The following is a 22,980-nucleotide window of genomic DNA, read 5'->3' on the forward strand; positions in this document are numbered from 1 at the left end:
AGTCATTTTGTTTGCACGTGCATGCACGCGCGCGCACGTGCATTGCAATTTTGGTACAAAAAATGGAAAATCAGAATATTGAAGGAAGCGATATAAAACCTAAATAGGATGATAGTATATCATTTGTACATATGAAAAATAATAGTTATTTTGTCAGCACGCGCACGCATGCGCGTGCACGCGCATTCCAAAATTTGTACACTAACTTTGGAATCAGTCTAACTTTTTTGTTGTTCATTGAAATGGCTTGAAATTCATATCATAGGTAGATATTGAGACCCTTAACTGATTTACATAGTCAAAATTACCAATTTGCACGCGCATGCACGTGCGCTTCATTTTGATTGGATAATACTAAAATGTTTGTAACTATCTTATTTATGAAGCGAATGAGATGATATTCACAGCATAAGTAGACAATATGTGTATCTATATATTGGTGTAATAAAAAAATGCCAACGTACACGCGCATGCGCGTGCAACGTTTTTTAAATGTTCAATTTTTAAAGGACGATAAGGTTTTTGTTTTTCATCAAATTCTATTGATATTAATGGTTTAGATGTGTCTTGGTACTCCTTACAAATTGCTGTGGTTAGAATTACTGCTAAGCACGTGTATGCACGTGTGCTGAATTCTGATTGGACGATTTTAAAATCGCTATAACTTTCTTATATTTGGTGGAAACGTTATGAAATTCATACTGTGGGTATATGATACAAATGCTTGTTGAACGACATCAACAAAAATTCGGAATCGTACACGCGTGCGCGTGCATGCACGTGCAACACTTTCTTTCATTTCTTGGTACTGAAATGACCATATTGAATGTACTACATGTAATTAAAGACTAAAATAAAATGATTTTTTGCTATAGATTTAAAAGGACATCACTTTTTAATTGGAGGTTTGGGGAACATATGTAACGGTCCCCGTTACAATTAGAACTAGTTATTATTCTTTTTCTCCGGTACTTTTTTGTCCGGTAGTGTTCTCAGAAACTACAAAAGGGATCGATATGAAACTTTCCAGGATGATAGTGTAGCGTTTGTAGATGTGCATAGTGATAGTCATTTTGTTTGCACGTGCATGCACGCGCGCGCACGTGCATTGCAATTTTGGTACAAAAAAATGGAAAATCAGAATATTGAAGGAAGCGATATAAAACCTAAATAGGATGATAGTATATCATTTGTACATATGAAAAATAATAGTTATTTTGTCAGCACGCGCACGCATGCGCGTGCACGCGCATTCCAAAATTTGTACACTAACTTTGGAATCAGTCTAACTTTTTTGTTGTTCATTGAAATGGCTTGAAATTCATATCATAGGTAGATATTGAGACCCTTAACTGATTTACATAGTCAAAATTACCAATTTGCACGCGCATGCACGTGCGCTTCATTTTGATTGGATAATACTAAAATGTTTGTAACTATCTTATTTATGAAGCGAATGAGATGGTATTCACAGCATAAGTAGACAATATGTGTATCTATATATTGGTGTAATAAAAAAATGCCAACGTACACGCGCATGCGCGTGCAACGTTTTTTAAATGTTCAATTTTTAAAGGACGATAAGGTTTTTGTTTTTCATCAAATTCTATTGATATTAATGGTTTAGATGTGTCTTAGTACTCCTTACAAATTGCTGTGGTTAGAATTACTGCTAAGCACGTGTATGCACGTGTGCTGAATTCTGATTGGACGATTTTAAAATCGCTATAACTTTCTTATATTTGGTGGAAACGTTATGAAATTCATACTGTGGGTATATGATACAAATGCCTGTTGAACGACATCAACAAAAATTCGGAATCGTACACGCGTGCGCGTGTATGCACGTGCAACACTTTCTTTCATTTCTTGGTACTGAAATGACCATATTGAATGTACTACATGTAATTAAAGACTAAAATAAAATGATTTTTTGCTATAGATTTAAAAGGACATCACTTTTTAATTGGGGGAGGTTTGGGGGAACATATGTAACGGTCCCCGTTACAATTAGAACTAGTTCAGAATTTAGGGTCATGTTTACATAACCCAAGCGGTTGAGCAAGGTCTTGTCGGCCATTTTGTCAGCCATTTGTAAATCACTCAGCTCGCGCTCGTATTGCTGCATGCTGTGTTCAGAATTGTGCAATGTGAATATTGTGTATTTCTTTGTTTGGCCTGCGCCTAGTTGTAATAAATATGGATGCACATTTTGGTAAATTTGGTGCACATTTGCAGGGTTTGTGAATTAAAGTGTAATAAAAAAAATCATATCCGTTGAAACCATACGAGGATGAAGTCTTGGAACTTTTCAGGATTGATATTTCAAATGATTTGACAAAGTTCCAAAATAAACAAAAGTTTTATTTAACCTATTTTATTTGCCAAAGCAATCAATCAACAGTAACATTTCATTAACTATTTCCAACCCGGCTCAGGCGGTCAGCTAGCAGCTGATTGCATACTGTGTTGTCGTTATTGTGTTTGTAAACAAATACGTCATTTGGGGCATGCGCACAGGGGTAGAAATCAATACTTCCGGGAGTTGCATAGAATATACTGAGCGGTTTTGTTAGTGCAAAGATGCTTCATACCAAATTTGAAAAGAATTGGAATGACAGTTATCAAGAAGTTAGAAATACCATCTTTGTTGTGTTCTTTAAAAACTCTTTTGACGAATGCTTCCGATGGGCATAGGCGTAGACACTGTAAAACAGATCTAAATCCGTCTCCATTGAGCAATCCTGTGTCCGGGTCCGCATACATGTAGAAATACCGATCCAAGCCTGAGAATATATAATTACTTATTACTCTAACACAATCTATATGATATATTTTCTAAAGTCATTCGTACGACAGAATCTGTGTATATGAGAGAGAGAGAGAGAGAGAGAGAGAGAGAGAGAGAGAGAGAGAGAGCATATTAGATTTATTGAAATGAACGTCTATCTGACTGCACTTAGGTTTTCTGTTTTATAAGATATACATTTACATTCTTTACCAATTATAATGATAGCTATTTCCTGATGAATGCGATACAGTTGTGAACAATGCGCGTATAAATCTTGATAAATATAGTACGTCTATTTTAAATCAGTGTTAATGACTCGGAATTCCAGGAATGAAAGTACACTGTATACAAGAAGTAAATTCAGTTTTGAAAATACATGAGGGTATGAACTGCGGCACCACGTGCTTTATGAAGTATTCTGGCGTGAAGAGCATCGCAGTTATTACCCAGGTGTACTTTTTTAAAAATTCATTTCGTGAGTTTCGTAATGGTACAAGACATTTTGCATAACTATCGTTGTCCAGAAAAGACCATACATTATTCAAACTGGTGGGGTTTTTTCTAATTCATTTTTATTTTATAATAAACATTCTGTATATATTTCACAGAACATATTTTTATAATTTAGAAGTACAGACGTCTTTAATTATCTGAGAGAGCTATGAAAAGATTTGGTTCCATGTGTTCCAAAGGGTATAAAGATTTTCAGTGTCACCATTTCTGTAAGAAATAAATTTTTGTGTTTCATAGAAAAACTTTAAATATGACATTGCAAAAGGCACACTCAATGTTTTTTCCCCCTCTTTACACCTTGCTGTATAAACACTTTTAGAAGTATGAATCACATGATCACAAAATAAAGGAATATTTGCTGTAACATTTAACTCTGTACAAACATTCTGTAGTTCAACCTATGACTTGAATACATCAATCCAAAACTCATTTTTATGGATTTTCAAAAGTAGCTAATTTGACATATTCAATCCCACTGGATATGAATCTAGTTACTAGTAGTTAAAGCCATGCATTAAGTTATTCAACCCCCTATTTGTAAAAATAAAATGCGGTATCCAAAATGATTTCATTGAAGTTATAAAAGACGTTAGACCATTCATTTTTAGACCTACATCCTACATCCTCATATTTCGTAACAAGGACATATTTCTTTACTCTATGAGTGGAACCATTCCATACAAATGAAAAGAAAATTAAAAAAAAAAATCTTTTACAATATAACACAGACGGGTTGGGGATAAACATTAGAATATGATTCAACAGAGGTAGAACTAATGTTTCGATAGCTGTACTGTTGCTAATGGAAGTTACATGTCTTTCCCCCATTGGTTTAGAATGGATTTGATTTTTACTAACTTTGGATCATAATTTAGCCTAGGCATTTTGTGTAATTCAACCATAAAAAAAATTATTCCTAACAGTGTGAATTTAAAAGTTCCCCAATTAAGATTATTGTTGGGTAATAAAACACCATTACTACATTTTTTGAGCCAATCCATACAACGTGATACATAAGCTAAACATTACTTAAAATCTCTAATATTTTTAGAGTTCCTGATAGACTTTCTTCACTTCCATCAAGAATAACTAAGGTGTCGTCAGCTAGTTGAATTTTTTTTTCAATATTACCTATAGTAATTTTGCTATAATTTCTGCACATGTCAGAAAGACATAAGGCGATAGAGGGTCTCCTTGTCAGCACCTTCTCTGAATATCAAACACTTTTAATAGATTTTCACCTTGGTTAATTGTAGGTGTTATATTTGTATAAATTGAAAAATGGAGGAAATATAAAGTTTTTTGTAGGTGAAGGTAATGAACAGTGATCAATCTCATAACTCCTATACAGAATACAAAATTAATATTAGGGCAAACACGGATCGCTGGACATACCAGAGGTGGGATCAGGTGCCCAGGAAAAGTAAGCATCCCCTGTCGATCGGTCACACCCGCCATGAACTGTATATCTCGATTGGGTAAACGGAGTAACTGTAGTCAAAATCAGCGTGCAAAGAACGGTCTCAATTGGTATGGAACACGTCAGAAAGCATTTGACCCAATGCCAGGTTGTGTTGGCAAACTAGATCGTTATAATTTGTGAAATGCTGATTTTAAACGAGACTGTTGCAACTCCTGTAACATCAACTTGTTTGTCAGTAGCCTGCCTCGATTTAAAAACTGATCATACGCAGAACAAGCTTTTGCGTATCGAATCAGTTGTTGAGAGACTTAAACACCATATGCAGGTGTTAATGGAATATTTCTACAGAAATGTGGGAAGTTGACGATGGAGAAGCTGACGTAATTCCGTTTGTCATAAAGTTGAATTATTAGTTTGCCGTTAACATCTGTGTTGAAGAAAATATCCAAGTATGAAGCATTAGCGGAAGATTCTGTGGTGTCTTTTATTTCGAGTTTACTGGGATATATCGAATCGATATATGAATGAAAATGATTATTGTAAATGTCGTCGTTATATCTAACTGTCGAGCTGAAGGCCACAGCAAGAGATATTTTCTTCTCACGTAGAAGCTTTTGAATAAATTCTGCCCCGTTGCAATATCTAAAATCATAGGTCTGAATAAAGGAGCGTATGAAATTCCATGATAAAGTATGGAGGGCTTTCTCAGAGTTGATACGTGATAAAAGACCAGGGATGTTTTATTTTTCAGTATAAAATATCTTAATCTTGTGTTTTCTCCAATATTTCTATTGGATATGAACCCCGTTTGATCAGGGTCAATTATTTTATCTAAATATTTTTTTCCCCAAATCTATAGCTGCAAAAGATTCAAAAACAATGTTGTATACCGCATTTAACCAATCTTTTATATACTCCTTAGGCTTGTCAACCTTTGGTAACAATTTATTACACCATGTCAAATAATATCATTTTGTAACCATAGTTAGTAGATATAATCACACAAACACCAACATCAGAAGACCTTAAAACATTCAGCCAAAAACACATCAGATCCTGGTGACTTATTTCATTTCATATTTAGACAGGTGTTTGAGGCTTCATTTAAAGGAATTCTACCCTCCAAAAATTCTGACTCTCTTTTAAAAGTTTGGGAACACTGTCACATGTTGATTCATTCTTTAAATCAAACTCGACATTATCCAAATTACTTTTATTTGAATTTTCATATTATTTTTTTTTTAGTTTCAGTCAATTTTTTTTTATCATATATTTCATTTTCAGTTTAAATACATTTATGATTTTACTTGTAAAGTTCCTTAACTCAAGTTTACAGAAATAATTTGATGGGTTTTCTCCTTCCTCTATCCATTTTTCTCTGTTTCTTATATAATTTTCTGTAGTTTATGTTTTCTTAGTTTTGCTAATTGTTGTTTTTGCAAGATAATTCTTTCATATCACCTTCAGAAGCATTTCCCTCATTGGCTTTTTTGTCTTTCATTAAGTCTTGTTCTTCTTCTTTTTTCTCCTCTTTTGAATATATGAAGAGTAAGAGATTTTTACTTCTTATTTCAAAAAGCAAAGTTTCAAGGAATAACTTATCGTTAGTAGTGAAGAAAATATTTTCATCTTGCATTTTGTGTATGTTGTCCACTTTGTAAAAAGGGACAGCGTACTGTTTTTAACCTGTAAAATAATATGTCTCTAATACATTCTATAATAATGATAATGTGGGGGTATTCTGAGGCTTTCCATACTATAGTATCTATTATAAAGTAAAGAGCTATCACATTTCCATAGCCCTCGTCCTTTTTTAAATCATTAAACGTTAATGACAAGGAAATTGCTGAGTGATCTGATCTGTACCTAGACTCAATATATCAAGTATCCACACTAGATAACAATAATACAGAAAGTAAAAAGAAATCCAATCGACCTTGTGTAAGTGGAGATTTTTTCCTCCAAGAATATCAATAATGATAAGTATCATTTCTGAAATTGTTTCTCTTGCCTTTGTATAATTTATGCACTTATAGTTATAACAATCAAGGTTTGGATTTAAGACCAAGTTAAAATCTCCACACCATATAATATTTTGACACTGCATGTCATCAATATGTGTCTGTGTATTTTCAAAAATCTGTGGTGAATCAGTATTCGGACTATAAATAATGCATGACACCACTTCATGACAATTTATTTTAACCACCAAACAAATCCCACCTATACCACCTTTTCCAGAAATAACTTTAAAATCAAAGTTATTATTTACAGGGATAGCGATTCCTTTTGAATTTAAAGCAAAAGAACTGAAATAACATTGAAAATCCCAGAGGTTTCAGACATCATTTTAAATATCACAAGTACGTGTCCACAGGCTCTCGGCATTTTAAATATATATGATAGAGTAAACAAATTACTGGAATACATTTTTTTTAAAGATTATATATATTCAAATCGTCTTGTAAACAATATTTATAATGCATGTTAATTGTACGTTAAAGATCTCGGGTAACAAAATTTTAATATCTCCGAGATCTTGAGATTTTACAGAAAGTATTTTAATTACTCAAACGAAGTTAACAGCTTTGTAAAACATACCCTTTAGAACCAACCAAACTGTTTTTATAAATACAAAACACTTTAACATTTCCTGTTATTGTACGCTACAGGTATATAGCTTGTATGACAGAATGTACAGTACTAGTATTCAGTGCACAACATGATCCCCTAAAATAAAAACATTTATTCTAATGATTGGATCAGATTGAAAGCCGTTGAATTAAGCTATAATCGATGAAAATTAAGAAAAAATATGAACGAGGTATTTCATCATTCCAAAAGAAATTGTTCCTTCAAAATATTATTCTAGTAATTTTCATTTCACGAGACCTTTGTCCAACTGTTTTATTCCATTTTACCTACCTTCTTGATATTCCTTGGGAACGTCACCCTAGAATGTAAATATTGCTGAACGTTATGTTTAACCATTGCAAAAATAGCGAGGAAGACAAGTTTTATGATATCAGTAAATATTTAGTCATTAACGATCTTACCATGTTTGATTAAATTTCTATATTTGGAATGTCTTTAAGGTCCTTTTCAACCAGATATGCTCAAGAAAGAGAATTACCGTGCTGCATCATTTACGCCATACAAATATCCTAAATAAGCATTATGTGTACAGTGTAACAATATATCATTGAAGGTTAAAAAAAACAACGCATAAAGTAAAGGCTTTTCTTTGTTGAAACAAAAAAAAAATCAACAAAATCCGTCCCTGTTCTTTCAATTGTGAAAGATACAAAATAATATTAACAACAAGGATACTATAGATAAAAGGTGATTTTTTAAAAAAAAAAATCTAAATTAATTTTACATACATTTTCACGATATTTTAAAAAACAAAACAAAACTACGAGTGACGAGGGGGTCAAGCGTAAGTTGTGTCAAATGTACAGGTGGGACAAGGGTCGCCACTCTACATATATTCTAGCTTTCATGTCTATAAATAAAGTGTGTCAAGGAATTCACAGATTGTATCATTTACTTTGATCTTCAAGTCATAAATTTAGGCTAGTATCTATCTCTCCAGATGAAAAACCCTTTTAAACATAAGTGACTTTTATTCTTGCATTTGGAAACTTTCATCTTTGAATAATACCACCTCTCTTTGAGAAGAACTTGTAAGTGGTAGAATTTGTTTTTGATTCTTTCAATTGTACCATTAAAACATGTTCAAACGAATCTTTAAATAACATACCATTTGTAGTGGCATTACCATCTCTCTCTCTCTCTCTCTCTCGTTACGATTAGCTATTAACACGCTTGAACACTGTCGCATTGATATTCTTTATTCACATCAAATTACACAAATTGCTATAGAGCCTCAACTGAAGCTTTATACATGTAAAACTTATTTCACACATTGCAGGTTATAAGACAATGTGTAAAAGTTTCCAATTCCATATAAAGGTTTTGTAAGTTATATTAATTTCTTATTCCATATAAAGGTTTTGTAAGTTATATTAATTTCTTATTCCATATAAAGGTTTTGTAAGTTATATTAATTTCTTATTCCATATAAAGGTTTTGTAAGTTATATTAATTTCTTATTCCATATAAAGGTTTTGTAAGTAATATTAATTTCTTATTCCATATAAAGGTTTTGTAAGTTATATTAATTTCTTATTCCATATAAAGGTTTTGTAAGTAATATTAATTTCTTATTCCATATAAAGGTTTTGTAAGTTATACTAATTTCTTATTCCATATAAAGGTTTTGTAAGTTATATTAATTGCTTTCGTTGAATTTGAAGAAGGATTTGTTTCTGGCAATGTATCTGAAGAACATCAAATTCTCCTCCGCCTGATTTTCACTGATGAAGTTGTGATGATCATCTGGAAAAGCATCGCTGCTTCTTCGGCTGGGTGTTGATAGTATGCCTTTATCAACATCACTTGGTGTAAATAACCTGGAGTTCATTTTTGTAAAACCCGTAAAAAGGGTATGATTCCGTGAGGTTAATCCGCGTGGACTGGGCGGGGCTTTTACGTTAGGTTGCAGAAAGCCTCCATCTCTTGCCATTGTTTTAAAAAACAGAAGATTCTCAGCGTCCCTGAGCTCCTTTCTCTTCTCTTCCAACATTTCCTCTGATTCCTCTAAATGTGCTGTGTTTTCTAAATACGCACGTTTCTGCATCACAGATTCCGTTTCCGCTTGGAGAGATACAACTGGTGTCTTATTTCCTCTTTCCTTTTTCCTAGTCTTCTCCTTCAGCTCTTCTTTAAGGCTGTTTTTCCTTTTTTCCGGTTTCACCCGCCTCCGGAATTCAGCAGAGTTCGCAGCACTGTTTGTGAGTTTATCTAACTGCATTCCACTAGATTTAAAGCATTCTTCAAAGAAATCCCCAATCTCATTCTCCTCCGAGGGATGCAAGTCTCTGGTGGCCCACTGCGACACTTCAACATTTTCCTCTGAATCATGCATGAGCTGCCTGGTGTTGCCAACTTTGCCATCATTGAGATCCTTCCAGAAATCGGCGTCCGAAACATTCACGGCTGTCTGGGGTCTTTGATACTGGACTCCCCGTTGACTGTTGATCCCAGTTTTCTCATACATAGAGTACAGATCCTTTTCAGTCTTTGGCTCTCCATTTTCAGAATCTTGGGCACTTGTTATTTGGTCGCTTGGTAAATCAATGTGTGTGCCCTGGTTTGATTTCTCTGTTTGAAAGAAACGTTTTTGTAGTAGTATGACTTACTCCTTTAATGGCTAGAATGAAAATATTACATATGCAGCGAATACTTTATGTAATTGCACATGTGTGCTTCTGTACAAGCACGGTTGTAAAAGTGGATCAGTTTTATATTTGAGATGACAGAAGTATTGAAAATTGTGACATTTTGATTTTTAAAAAGCAATAAAAGATTAATATGATCTGCTTGGATCACCCTAAGACACTTACCTGCGGCTGGTGAATGGCGCCTGTTAATGGTTGCTGACGAGTGTCGACTGATAGAAGGGGATGACCTACTTTCGGGTTTGCTTTCCTTTTTAGCATCAATAAGTGATCTGAAGTTTAAATCAGAGAGCCCGAGTGGACAACTGTCGTCATCACACCCTTTCCTGTCTACAGTAAAATAATCAATCATTAAATTTTGTGCGGGCTCAACTTTCGAGGGTAACCAGTTCAAAACTTCGGCTTCCTATTATTTTTTTTAAAGACAAACACCATTTACGAAATCACTCGAAATTGTAAAATCTCGGTAATTTTTAAGAATGGTCTTCATGAATTTGAATGCAGTTTGTGTGTAGATTCAGACTACCTACAAACGAGTTACAAACATTTGTGAAGGCAACTATATCCGGAAATTTACGTACATATTAATCGACTGGGCGTTACCTGTATCTGTGATGTCCGAGTTTTCCGTGCTGGAGGAACACTGGACGCGCTCAACCTCCCTATAAATACTCCTGATACCTCTCCGTGGAGGGACAATGTGCACATCGATGTAAGTCGGAGCCTTAGTAATCACCACTCCTTCGTTTTCCTCATCAGTTTCACCATCCTCATCGATGTGCTGAAATGAGGATAAATATTATGGTAGTGGTGTACGTCCCAATTGAGATTTTTTCCAGCAATATATACAGACTTCACCAGCTGTGCGTGAAGTGCCACAAATTTTGACCTATATATTGCGTTCAAGGTCGTAGTAGAGATGGGTTTCTTATCGTTTAAACGCCTTGTTGTGATACAGAACGTCCCTTGTTTTCCAGTGACTTTTATATTAACACGAGGCATTTGTCAAAGGAATCTCATTTGGATATCATCATAATAAAATGGCTTTCTACTAGTTATAATTGAACAAATCGTTTATACGCGGATCTTAATTAAACACTATTCATCTAAGCATGCTACACTTGAATTTTAATTAGTCTCTTCATCTAATTATACTACATGTGTGTTTAATTACTCTATTCATCTAAGTATACCATACATGTATTTTGATAATATTATTCATCTAATCCTAGAATAGGTCCTCAGTACCGCTTGATTATCGTAAAGGGCGACTAAATGGGGGTCCCTCGAATGAGACCGTAAAAACCGAGGCCCCGTGTCACAGCAATCTCTACCCCGATTTATCGTTCTTTACACTCACGTATGTACCTCTGTTAACGTCTCAAAATAAGCAATGTTATTCCACATGTAAATCCACGTTTTTTACGGCTAATAAAACTAAGAACTACCTTATGAAATATCGTGAAAATGTGGAACAAGCAATTATTTGTAGTTTTTCCCCATTGCTATGCATTCTTCATGTACCTATGTATAAGCCTGGTGCAACAGAACAACCCGATATTCGCGTTTCAACACCAAATCAATGTTTTTTTTGTGTCACAAAAAGACTTGACATCTGCTCAGTATTTATTCATTTACGTATATTTTTATAACTGAAGCCGAAACCATACTTCATTTGAGCATACGTGCCATTTTACAAGAATCTTGTAAAACCCTCGCGACGTTGACATAGGTGTGTTGGAGAGCAAGCAGAGACAACTCTGAGTAGAGATTGGTGCCACAGCAGGCGTGACACGATAAAGATCTCTCCCAGCTCAAAGACCGTAAGCGTCGAGCATAGGCCTAAATTTTGCAACCCTTCACCAGAATTGGTTACGTCTCCATGGGAATGAAAATGCTCTCACAGGATGTTATAAACAATATAAAACCAACCAATCGACTGTTCACCTCAGTGTACTAGTGAACAAGTGAAGACAACAAACACTGATAAATCTCACCAACCCTATAAAAATACAAAATTAAGAGGGCAAATACTGACCCCTGAACATACCAGAGATGGGATCAGGTGCCTAGGAGAAGTAAACATCCACTATTGATCGGTCACACCAACCATGAACCCTATATCTTGATCAGGTAAACGGAGTAAGTCGTAGTCAAAATCAATGTAATGAACGGCTAACGATTGGCATGAAACGCGTCAGACAGCATTTCACCCAGTGATAGCTTGTATTTGCAAATTGATCAATATAACGCCATAGAATTTGCGAAATGCTGACTTTAAACGAGACTGTTGAAACCCCTGTAACATCAACTTTTTTCAGTAGCTTGTCTCGATTTAAAAATTCATCATACCCAAAACATGCTCTTGTGTATCGAATCAGTTGAGAGACACAAAATCATATGCAGATGATAATGGAATATTGGTACACAAATATAGGAAACTGGCGATGGAGAAGCTGACGTCGTCTCGTTGGTCTAAACGTTTTGTTGTTATTTGCCATTGACACCTAGGTTCAATGAAATATCCAAATATGAAGGAGATGGGGAAGACTCTGTCATGTCAAGTATTCGAGTTCACTGGGATATATCGAATCAAAATTTGTAATCTTAATAGATAAAACATCGTCGATATATCTAAATGTGGAGTCCAAGGTCACACCAAGAGATGTTTTCTTTTTATGTAGAATCTTTTGATAAATTCTGCCTCATAAAAATACAACACACACACACACATCACACAAACAGTTCAGTTAACAAGGTAGCACAATTTATGCTCATGGGGATTTCAACAGAATGTTCGACGACCTGATCACCAAATACTACGTAAATATTGTCAAAAAGGAACTCCAGCATTTTATTTTTTTAAATATCAACTTCAGAGTACTTGTACATGTACGTAGAATCAGAGTGATGTTTAACAAATTAATTTTTTGAATGACTGATCACAAGGCATGAATAGTTCGGTGTTCCAATTTTTATTGAAGAAGCAACTGTCTATGATGTTAAAAAGTCTTGTCTTTAACTCATCGTTAGGAGGAATGACCGTGTAAAGTGTTGAAAAGGCGTACGCATTGATGAGATTGACGTCAGAAAAGTTTTGTGATTTCAATTATGCTAAAAGTTCTTCGGAATTTTTGAGAATCCATATTTGATTATTTTCAATACTGTTTAAGCTTGCATTCTGATGCTACAGTCTAACGACATCTTATCAAGGTAAATCGATGTCCTCAATAAAGAACAATATAATAAAAATCTAAATCCGGAGATTGATTCTACACTTACAGAAAATGATTCTTCAACAGAAAAAATTACCACCTATACAATATTATGACGTGACCATGCCAAGGTACATACAGGATGTGTGACAGCCACAATCAGCTCTCCACTTTACGCACTCGTCATACAGACGTGGAGGTCTGGAATTTACTGCCACAGACTCTACCTATAAAATTATACTCGGGTACTTTCGATCCTATAATTATGCTGGAGAAAATCCAGTAGGATTAGTATACTCTAGTATTACATCTGATTCTGAAGCCGTACAATTCAAAAGAAGAAAGAAAACGGTCGGAGAAATCCTGTAAGGTATGTAACATGTATGTATGTATGCAGGGGCGGATCCAGGAATTGTGGTTACGGGGGGCGCTACTTTATGAGGCAGGGGGTCTGGGGGCCACTTTGAGGCCACTAGTGGGTCCTGGGCGAAGCCCTGGTGGGGGTCCAGGGGGAGAAGCCCCCGGAAGCTCCTGATTTTACAGGTTTTATAGAGCTTGAAATATGTCTCCTATTTAGTCATTTGTGCTATTTTCTATCATTTTTTATAAGGTGAAATTAAAAAAATGACGCAAATTTTAAGGGTTATTGGAAAAAATTAAGTTCTCACAATAAAGTATTTCAAGAAATCAAAAGATTTTGTTATTTATTTCTCCAGGAGTGGAAGAAATTATTGCTTCTTTTATCGTTTAGTACATTTTTCTAAATAAGACACCACGATTTACCTTAAATTTGAAAATTTTAGGGGGGGGGGGCGCCGGTTGCGCCCCCCCCCCTTAAATCCGTCACTGGTATGTATGTACGTACGTGTGTGTGTGTGTGTGTGTGTGTGTGTGTGTGTGTGTGTGTGTGTGTGTGTGTGTGTGTGTGTGTGTGTGTATCATGTATGTAATCATTATCCAGATACATATGCATTTATTAACTTAAACATGATAAGAAGATTTTGTGAGCTTTCCGTCTGAGTAACTTGATCCTTAATGCCACTGCACATGACTTGTACATTTATTTAATGGGTATGAAGACATTAGTCATTTATTTTAACTCTGTGGTAAAAACTGTTGGCCGAGGGCTTTAGCAGTTATGAACAGTGGGGCTGAAGAAATTAATATTGTCCGAAAATACATTTGATAATATATAGTTATTGACTGGCTTTGTTTGTATTGTTTGACCGGAGAACAAATCTGTTGCCTGAAGTCTTAGGCTTTACCAATACAACTGGTATTAATTGTATCATAACAGAAATAAACAATACCACTGGTATTAATTGTATCATAACAGAATTAAACAATACCACTGGTATTAATTGTATCATAACAGAATTAAACACTGGTATTAATTGTATCATAACAGAATTAAACACTGGTATTAATTGTATCATAACAGAAATAAACAATACAACTGGTATTAATTGTATCATAACAGAATTAAACAATACCACTGGTATTAATTGTATCATAACAGAATTAAACACTGGTATTAATTGTATCATAACAGAAATAAACACTGGTATTAATTGTATCATAACAGAATTAAACACTGGTATTAATTGTATCATAACAGAATTAAACACTGGTATTAATTGTATCATAACAGAATTAAACAATACAACTGGTATTAATTGTATCATAACAGAATTAAACAATACCACTGGTATTAATTGTATCATAACAGAATTAAACACTGGTATTAATTGTATCATAACAGAATTAAACACTGGTATTAATTGTATCATAACAGAATTAAACAATAAACTGGTATTAATTGTATCATAACAGAATTAAACAATACCACTGGTATTAATTGTATCATAACAGAAATAAACACTGGTATTAATTGTATCATAACAGAATTAAACAATACAACTGGTATTAATTGTATCATAACAGAATTAAACAATACAACTGGTATTAATTGTATCATAACAGAATTAAACAATACCACTGGTATTAATTGTATCATAACAGAAATAAACAATAGATACTGCTAATACCCCTTTCAATTTTAAGAAATGTACATTCTGAAAAGTATTCTCTATTGAATTGAAGAAACTAACCCTTGTTAACATTGGAGGTATCTTATCGTTATCTTCGCCTTTTCTGATGCAGCCTAGTAAAACTGAGCACATAATAAAGATTTTGGTGCCATAAGCTTGACTTTACCCTTTTTTAAAACATACTAGTATGTTATCTGAAGCTTAGGACGACATCGGTAAACACTACCCTACTTCCTGTGCGAGTACAATAACTGCAAAAATATAGGCCATCCCACTACAAGCTTAATATATTGTCTATGTGGCAGAAATATACAGCATTTTGAGTGACCGGTTGACAGGGAATGTTTTCTCCTCCTAAAGCAACTGATCCCACCTCTGGTACGTCCAAGTGTCCGTGTTTGCCCAACTCCTAATTTCTTTATATTCTATTGGAGTTGTTAGATTATTCACTGTTCGCTGTCCTTTATCAATATGGTTTCAAGGAGTTGATCTTAGTTCAACTTCCGAGGTCATCGGGCACGTATGGATATATTGCAAGGAAATTGTGAGTGAGCCGAATCACACCGTCGCCTTTTTGATACGTAGCAGACATAACAGAAAACATCCACCAAAGCATATAGTGCTGTATTCAAAACTCAACCCAGTACAGAAAGATTTGTTTTATTAAATGTAAACCGTATCATATGAAACAGAGATAAGAAAATTTTGCAAAGCATTGTTTATTTAAATAAGATAAACTTCAGCTGTAATATTTAAGAGCATTGTTATTCTAACGCTAGCACTATATGGACGATCGATTTAAGAGGTTGAACAATTACTAACTGTAACACGACAGAGTCTGCGTATAATTGTGAATATATGAATTTATTGATGCAAAGTTAACTGCACAAATTTAATGAATTTGTTATTAAAAACCCAGCGAAATTACTTGATATCCAATTTTTTCAGATGTTGGGAAAGCTCATCCTGTGGTTTGATTCGTAATACATGTAGCATTCGGAAGATCATGACATGGTTATAACTCACATTGATGAACAATAGCCTTATAGAGCTTATTTATCACGCCTATTTTGTAATGCTACATGTATACTGAATACTGATAGTGCATATTGTGTGTGGGAGATATCATATGATTCATATACAAGAAAACCTGAAATATGAAGTATCTTCCATCGCCTATATCAAAATAACAAGGTAATGCTAAATATCATATCTACACGTAGTAATGTAAAATCTGTAATAAAATTCATTTTGAATATTTTGACGCGAATTCAAGAGAAACAGAGTTTTGCACTCCAAAAACAAATTAGTGCATATAAAATAGTTTCGGTTTCAGTTTATGGCTTCAAACTGAAATACAACAAATAAATGGCTTAAACTACAAAATTGTATTCGAATAAAAGAAATAAGCAAAGGTAACAATTCTACCATCACTATTACCGTAATCAACAATTCTCGTCAATATGAATAAATGGCTAATTCAAATGATTAATCAATGATCTGGACCCACCTGCACGAAGGTTAGTTAACTTAACTGACAGTTTTAAAACTTTCCATTAACTAGAGCATTTATATAGCGTTAACTGTCAGTTAAAGCTAACTAACTTTTGTGCAACTGGTCCCAGAAACTGATGATACTTATTCAACTGTAATTCACCCGCCAAGAATGCATCATCTCGATCAGGTATACGGAGTAATCCGTAGTCAAAATTAGTATACAAATATAACGGTCTAACACTTGTATGAAACATTCGACCTAATAGCAGGTTGTGTTTGCAAACAAGTTCGTTATAACGACGAATAGAATTGGTCAAATGTTGACTTTAAACGAGACTATTCAAACCTCTGTAATACCCCCATCACACTAGGCCACGTTCGCACTACGACCATGTAAAAATTGATGATCGTAGTGCGATCGGGTACGTCGTAGTAAGAACGTAGTAAGGTCTTTATGGTCGTGGAGCAACTTTGAACATGCTCAAAACAAACGTAGTGCGGTCGTGGTCAAATTTGATCGTAGTGGAAGCGTAGTAAGGACGTATTTAGATCGGCATTGGTCGTAGTAGCATCGTAATGGGATCGTGATGCAGAAGAAACCTACTGCACTGCGATTCCACTACGCTCTCTATACGACCATCCCGTTTTCACTACGTTCTCATTACGATCATCCTGTTTGCACTACGTTTTCTTCACGCTTCCGCTACGATCACGGCACGTCCATACTATGTTGTTGAAGACTGTAGTAAGTTTCTACCAAGATCATCCCGTCCTTAATACGTCCTCACTACGATTTCACTGCGCGCAAGCCACGACCGAATCACGTTCTGTTCTCCCCCACACACTGGTATAAAAACTGAACAAAAGTTGCATATGACCATTGCTTCTTTGGAATCATGGAAAGGCCAGACCAAGAAATATTGAAGGAGATGTTGATGCATATTCAGTATATGGCACTTAACGACCAAGCTGCTATATTGTTACTTAGGCGAAGGAGGAGGAGAATCGTAAGGCAGCGTAGATCTTGCTGGGTACGACCTTGGCTTTCTGTTGAAAAAGACTTCAGTTTGGCCATTATGATCAACTGATGAATGAATTGAGGATGGAGGATCAATAGTCCTGAAGGTTCTGAGCTGTATTTATACTGAATCTGGATCTGATTCAGCTGCTGCAAAGCGTGGCGACATCGGCGCGGAAACGTGGTAGAACCGTAGTAAGATCGTGGTAGAATCGTAGTAAGATCGTGGTACAATCGTGGCAGAAGCGTAGGAAACTCGTGTTGCAGTCGTGGGAGTCGTGGTTAGAGCGTAGTTAGAACGTGATGGACGTAGTGGGAGCGTAGTAAGAACTTGATGAACGTAGTGAGAACGTGGTGAAATCGTAACAAGGCCGTAGTTTAATCGTAGTGGAGTCGTGATAAGAGCGTAGTGAGGACGCCGTAATATCGTGAAGACAGACAAAATTACAAATTCATGCCGTTCGCACTACGATCTCACCACGATCTAAAAAATATATAGAACGTAGTGAGGTCGTGATGGTCGTGATGTAGTGTGACAGGGCCATTACGTCAACTTATTTCACAAAAGCCTGTCTGTCTTTGTTTAAAAATTGATCATCCGCATAACATGCTATCGCGTACCGAATCTGTTGAGAGACACAGACACCAAATATAGATGACAATGGAATATTGTTAAATAAATATGGAAAGTAACGATGGAGAACCTGAAGTTATCCTGTTTGTTAAATAAACTTGAGTTGTTAATGATTGTTTCTCATATGTTAATTTCCCACGAATGTCTATGTTCAGTAAAAAAATAAAAACCACAAATATGAAACAAAGTGGAAGATTAAGGTGTCTTTCATTTCGAGTTCACTGGGATATATCGAATGGACGAATGAAGTGAATATCAATAGATAAAACGTCATCAATTTATCTAAATGTCAACAGCAAGATATTTCTTCTTTGATATAGAAACATGCCATTTATCAAATTAAAAACAACAACAAAACGGAATGATGAAGAATATCTATCAAAGTCCTCAATAAATTTACATTAATTATTAACAGTTGTAATGATTCAAGTTGAGAACCTAGTAAGTTGTCAGAACTTTTATATATTATCGGGACACTAAAATATGTTCAAGTCAAATTAGTGTCATTAATTTACAAGACAGTGATAGTAAACTATAATGTCAAAATTCAAATATACACTTTAATTTTCCACTACGTTAGATGTATAAAATATTCATTCAAATTATCATATGAACTCAAAAGTGCATTCTATTCCAAAGAATCACAAAAAAATTAATAAATTTGATAAAACATTATTTGAAAATGAGATAGTTCATATAGAATATACAGCGAATTCTTTTATTTGTTCCTAATATTACATGTACTATTCGTACTATTATCATCTATGTATATGTCAGATCGTATAGAACAATTAAGTCCATGTACGCCCTCGTTTGATATAACATGGGTTGACAATTTCTTTAATGGGATTAGTACCACATTATAATTTATCACTAAAAATATCATAATATTGAAATCGAAGTTTGTTATACATAGGACATGCAGTAAAGCACAAACTGTTTTCCGTTTTCAACAAATAATTTACAAGCAGAGCATGTACGTTTTTCCTTCGGGATTATTGGTTTACAATATCTACCTGTCTCAATGAATTGTGAATGTGCACTTATTCTTAATTTTGTTAGCTGTGATCTTTCACACTTTTTCAAAGGAAACTTTAATAAATCCTGCAATTTATATTCATTACAATTTAAGATTTTACTATAAAAATAAAGTTTTCCTGAGTTAGATAATGGGGTTTTGTTCAATTGTTCATAGGTAATGTCAGCAGAAGTTTTATTAAGCTTACACTTAAACTCCTCATGAGAAATATTTAAAGAAGTCAAGTTAAGTTTATGTTGAAGATTGAAAATCTTGCTTTGACATGAATTATAGCTCTTTTTCAAAGCTAATTCTTTGTCTTCTTTAAAAGCTGATACTAAGAGCGCATTATTATATGTGGTACTTGATTCCATGTCTCTTAATCTGATATAGTATTTAAATATGTTGTCATAACATAAGTAGTAGAGTGGATAAGAACCCAATTCAGCATTGACTGCTAAATTTGATGCTTTTTTATGGTATTAATATCTAATTTATAGTCTGTAATCCATATTTCAGATCCATATATTATAATTGGTACAATCATTGATTGGTTTAATTTGAGTAAAACTTGTACTGAAAGATTGTCGTTTCCAGGTATGCTTGATTTCAATGCATAGTATGCCTTTTTAGCACGTTCTGAAAGTTGTTCAGAAGCAAGATTCAGTTTTCCATTTTTAAATGTAAATGTAAGTCCTAAATATTTATATTGATCTGTTATAGGTACAATGTTATACTTATAATACAAGCCATATATGTTGTATATCTTTCACTATTGCATTGGTTTTTTGGTTTTTTTTTTCATATTCACTTGTAACTTCCAGTCTGTACAATATTTTTCTAAAGCATTCAAACAATTTTGAAGCCCGGATGAAGATTCAGAAATTAAAACTAAGTCATCAGCAAAAACTTGTGATTAACAGCATTGAGTTTAAATATGCTGGTAAAGTATCTGAACTATTTAAGTATTCTAAAAAATCATCGACATATATGTTAAACAGTGTAGGACTTAAATTATCCCCTTGTTTTACCCCTCTGTTTGCTTTGAATGGTTCACTAATCATGACTATAGATATGCCAATTGTCAACTGTAGGTTACAAAGCGTAAACTACATGTATAAGACGAATTCGTTCTAAAATAACTAGTTCAGTAAAAACATTCTAATTTTGAACTGGTTCAGAGAACTTTCCATTTGTTTCTCAAAATAGTTAGAAACATAATGTGAACTAAATCTGGTTTGATATTTGTTTAATCCCAATATTGTTCATTGAACCATGCAAACGGTCTCCCGCAGCGAGTTTGTCAGTTTACGACTTAGTGCGCTTAGAAACAACAGTGGCATGCAATTCAGGAAATCACCAAATTTAATGCTCATATGTGTCACATTCAATTGTTATATCCATATATTTTGCCATATTAAAATCATATGCAACCATTAAAGCCGAATTAATATCATGTGATAAAGCAAAAATAAAGATCACTATGTCAAAAACTCATTGAAAATCTAAATTATTTGAGAAATGCCAATTGGTGAGAGACAAACTTATCCACTCTTTACTTACGTCATTCGAATACAATTTGGTAAATCTAAAACCAATCCACATATCAGTTACATAACAATATAGCGATATTTTTTTTCAGAACGTGTTTGACTGGTTTATTTGCAACCGATTGTCCAAAAAATTAAACCCTGTGAAATCTAAACTATAGTTTACAAATGCTAAACCACGTTTATCAATGTGAATGCACACATTAAGGACGGTATTTGTTGATGGGTGTAAATGTTCACTATAATCAACATTTGATAACAATTCATAGTGTGGGACTGTTACATTTTAACCTATCATGAACCTGTGTTTATCAGATAAACTTTGTTTTACAATACTACATACACGTAGTTAAATCAGATAATAGCACAAACACTTGTTGTTGTTGTGCTTACTTCATGTATAAAGGAGTAAAAGGAACTGTGCAATATATCTACCAACTGCATATGGGTTTTCTTACCTCTCCTCTCACCATTTCGCTGTTCGGTTCCATTTCGTTCTTTAATTTTGATCTGTTATCTAGGTCCTTCCGTTCCCCTTTCTTTTGTTCCAATACATTCCTTAGCTGTTGCAAACGTTCCATCCTCTGCCGACGAAGACATTCCATGTTTTCCGTTGATTGCTCAATGTCGTCTGCTGATTGTTGCAAAGCCTCTCCATCGCCATGGCTGAACTGATGATCGTTCTCCTGTTCTAGATTGTTCTTCTCCGTTGAGAATTTCCTCTCCAGCTCATTCTGCAAATGTACCATCTCCTGCGTAGAACACCTTCTCATCTTGGAGATGGGATTTCTGATGTTTATATTGGACACGAGGGTGTGAGCGTTTCTACCAGACAAACGGCTGTTCACAGTGGGTTTATGGAGGTTTTCAATACATTTCGCCAACATGCCATTAATAGCCGATTTTGCTATCTCTTCTGGGTCTGTGCCGCTTTCTTTTCCTGGGCTACTTTGTTGAGCAAAGATCGACAGATGACCAAACTGGTCTTCAAATGACAATTGGGAGGAGGCGAATGTATTTGCTTCTTCTGTGGCAGGTTTTCGATTCCCTAATAATGGCCCTTTATTCATCGTTTCTCTTTCAATCATGGGCGCAGACTCTGGCTCATTTATCTCATTCAATATACTTTCTTTTTCTGTGTCCGGCTCTGGTGTCGTATTGGCATTCTGAGATAAGTTGTACCCATTTATTTCAGAATCAGTGTGCTTGTTGAACAGAATATATTTTCTGCTACCTGTTTTAAACATTTTCTCGCAGGTTATTTGAATAAGATTACGAAAATTTGTAATCCTCTCCGTTTCTATGGAATCTGGATCATATCGTTGTAGTAACACTGCAAACTCGCCCAGAGAAAGTGACAGACTCTGGGTCGATGTTTGTAGAACTCTGAGTCGGTTTGGAATATAAACGTGTTTGTATAGCGACAACTTGTTTACCAGCAGGTTTTGATTGTCATCTTTGGTAATCTCACAATACAATACTGAATTTTTGGTAGTGTTGTTTCTATTTCTGCCCTGCGGTTTGTCCCTATCTTTTGTTGGTTGCTTGAGTACCAACGAAGTGCTGCCCACATCTTTATCAGTGGTCCGCCGCTCTTCCTCCTCCTTTCCCTCGAAGATTGTGAGTACACTATAGCGCATCGAAATTCTCATTTCATAGAGTTTATCTAGAGACGAAAAGGTAGGAGGAATTAGTGCTTTATTCATATATGTAGAAAACCACTTTTAATGTCAATTCCTCAAGAAGTATTGCATGAACCATTTATAGTCTTAATTGCGTTTTGCAAATCTTCCTAAGTGTAGCAACACTAGAAGTGAACGATTTAAACTGCATGCGATTTCTCTCAGTGTTTACTATAAACAAAAGATATTATGAATTGAAACATGCAGTAAGAGTTACCAATCGTAACTACTCGGCTATTTCCGTAACCGGTTACGGAAAAGGACGAGCGCGTGATCCGATTGAAT

The 22,980-nt window shown here is 34.7% G+C and overlaps 2 protein-coding genes across 3 annotated transcripts in view; both read right to left on the bottom strand.

Annotated features, from left to right (window-relative positions):
• LOC125660376 (uncharacterized) overlaps nucleotides 1–7,958 on the bottom strand; it is a 21,542-nt gene extending 13,584 nt beyond the window's left edge. Inside the window, exons 1-3 of one of the 2 annotated variants that reach the window (XM_056148944.1) lie at nucleotides 7,784–7,938; nucleotides 7,653–7,680; nucleotides 2,643–2,786 (exon numbers count right to left, since the gene is read on the bottom strand). In XM_056148944.1, the coding sequence (XP_056004919.1) occupies nucleotides 2,643–2,786; nucleotides 7,653–7,680; nucleotides 7,784–7,786 (175 nt within the window). In that variant the 5' untranslated portion in view covers nucleotides 7,787–7,938. Of the gene's footprint in view, nucleotides 1–2,642; nucleotides 2,787–7,652; nucleotides 7,681–7,783 lie in introns of both variants that reach the window. The other variant, XM_056148943.1, reaches the window with a different exon arrangement.
• A 600-nt stretch (nucleotides 7,959–8,558) lies between these two features.
• Nucleotides 8,559–22,671, bottom strand: LOC125660288 (uncharacterized). The gene is made up of 4 exons (XM_048892109.2): nucleotides 21,472–22,671; nucleotides 10,634–10,811; nucleotides 10,196–10,360; nucleotides 8,559–9,953 (listed from the first exon to the last, which is right to left on the bottom strand). The coding sequence occupies exons 1-4, from the start codon at nucleotides 22,663–22,665 to the stop codon at nucleotides 9,022–9,024; spliced, it is 2,469 nt and encodes an 822-aa protein (XP_048748066.2). The 5' UTR covers nucleotides 22,666–22,671; the 3' UTR covers nucleotides 8,559–9,021.
• Between the last annotated feature and the right edge of the window lie 309 nt (nucleotides 22,672–22,980).

The sequence above is a fragment of the Ostrea edulis genome, chromosome 9 (genome assembly GCF_947568905.1).
Source record: "Ostrea edulis chromosome 9, xbOstEdul1.1, whole genome shotgun sequence".
NCBI lineage: Eukaryota > Metazoa > Mollusca > Bivalvia > Ostreida > Ostreidae > Ostrea > Ostrea edulis.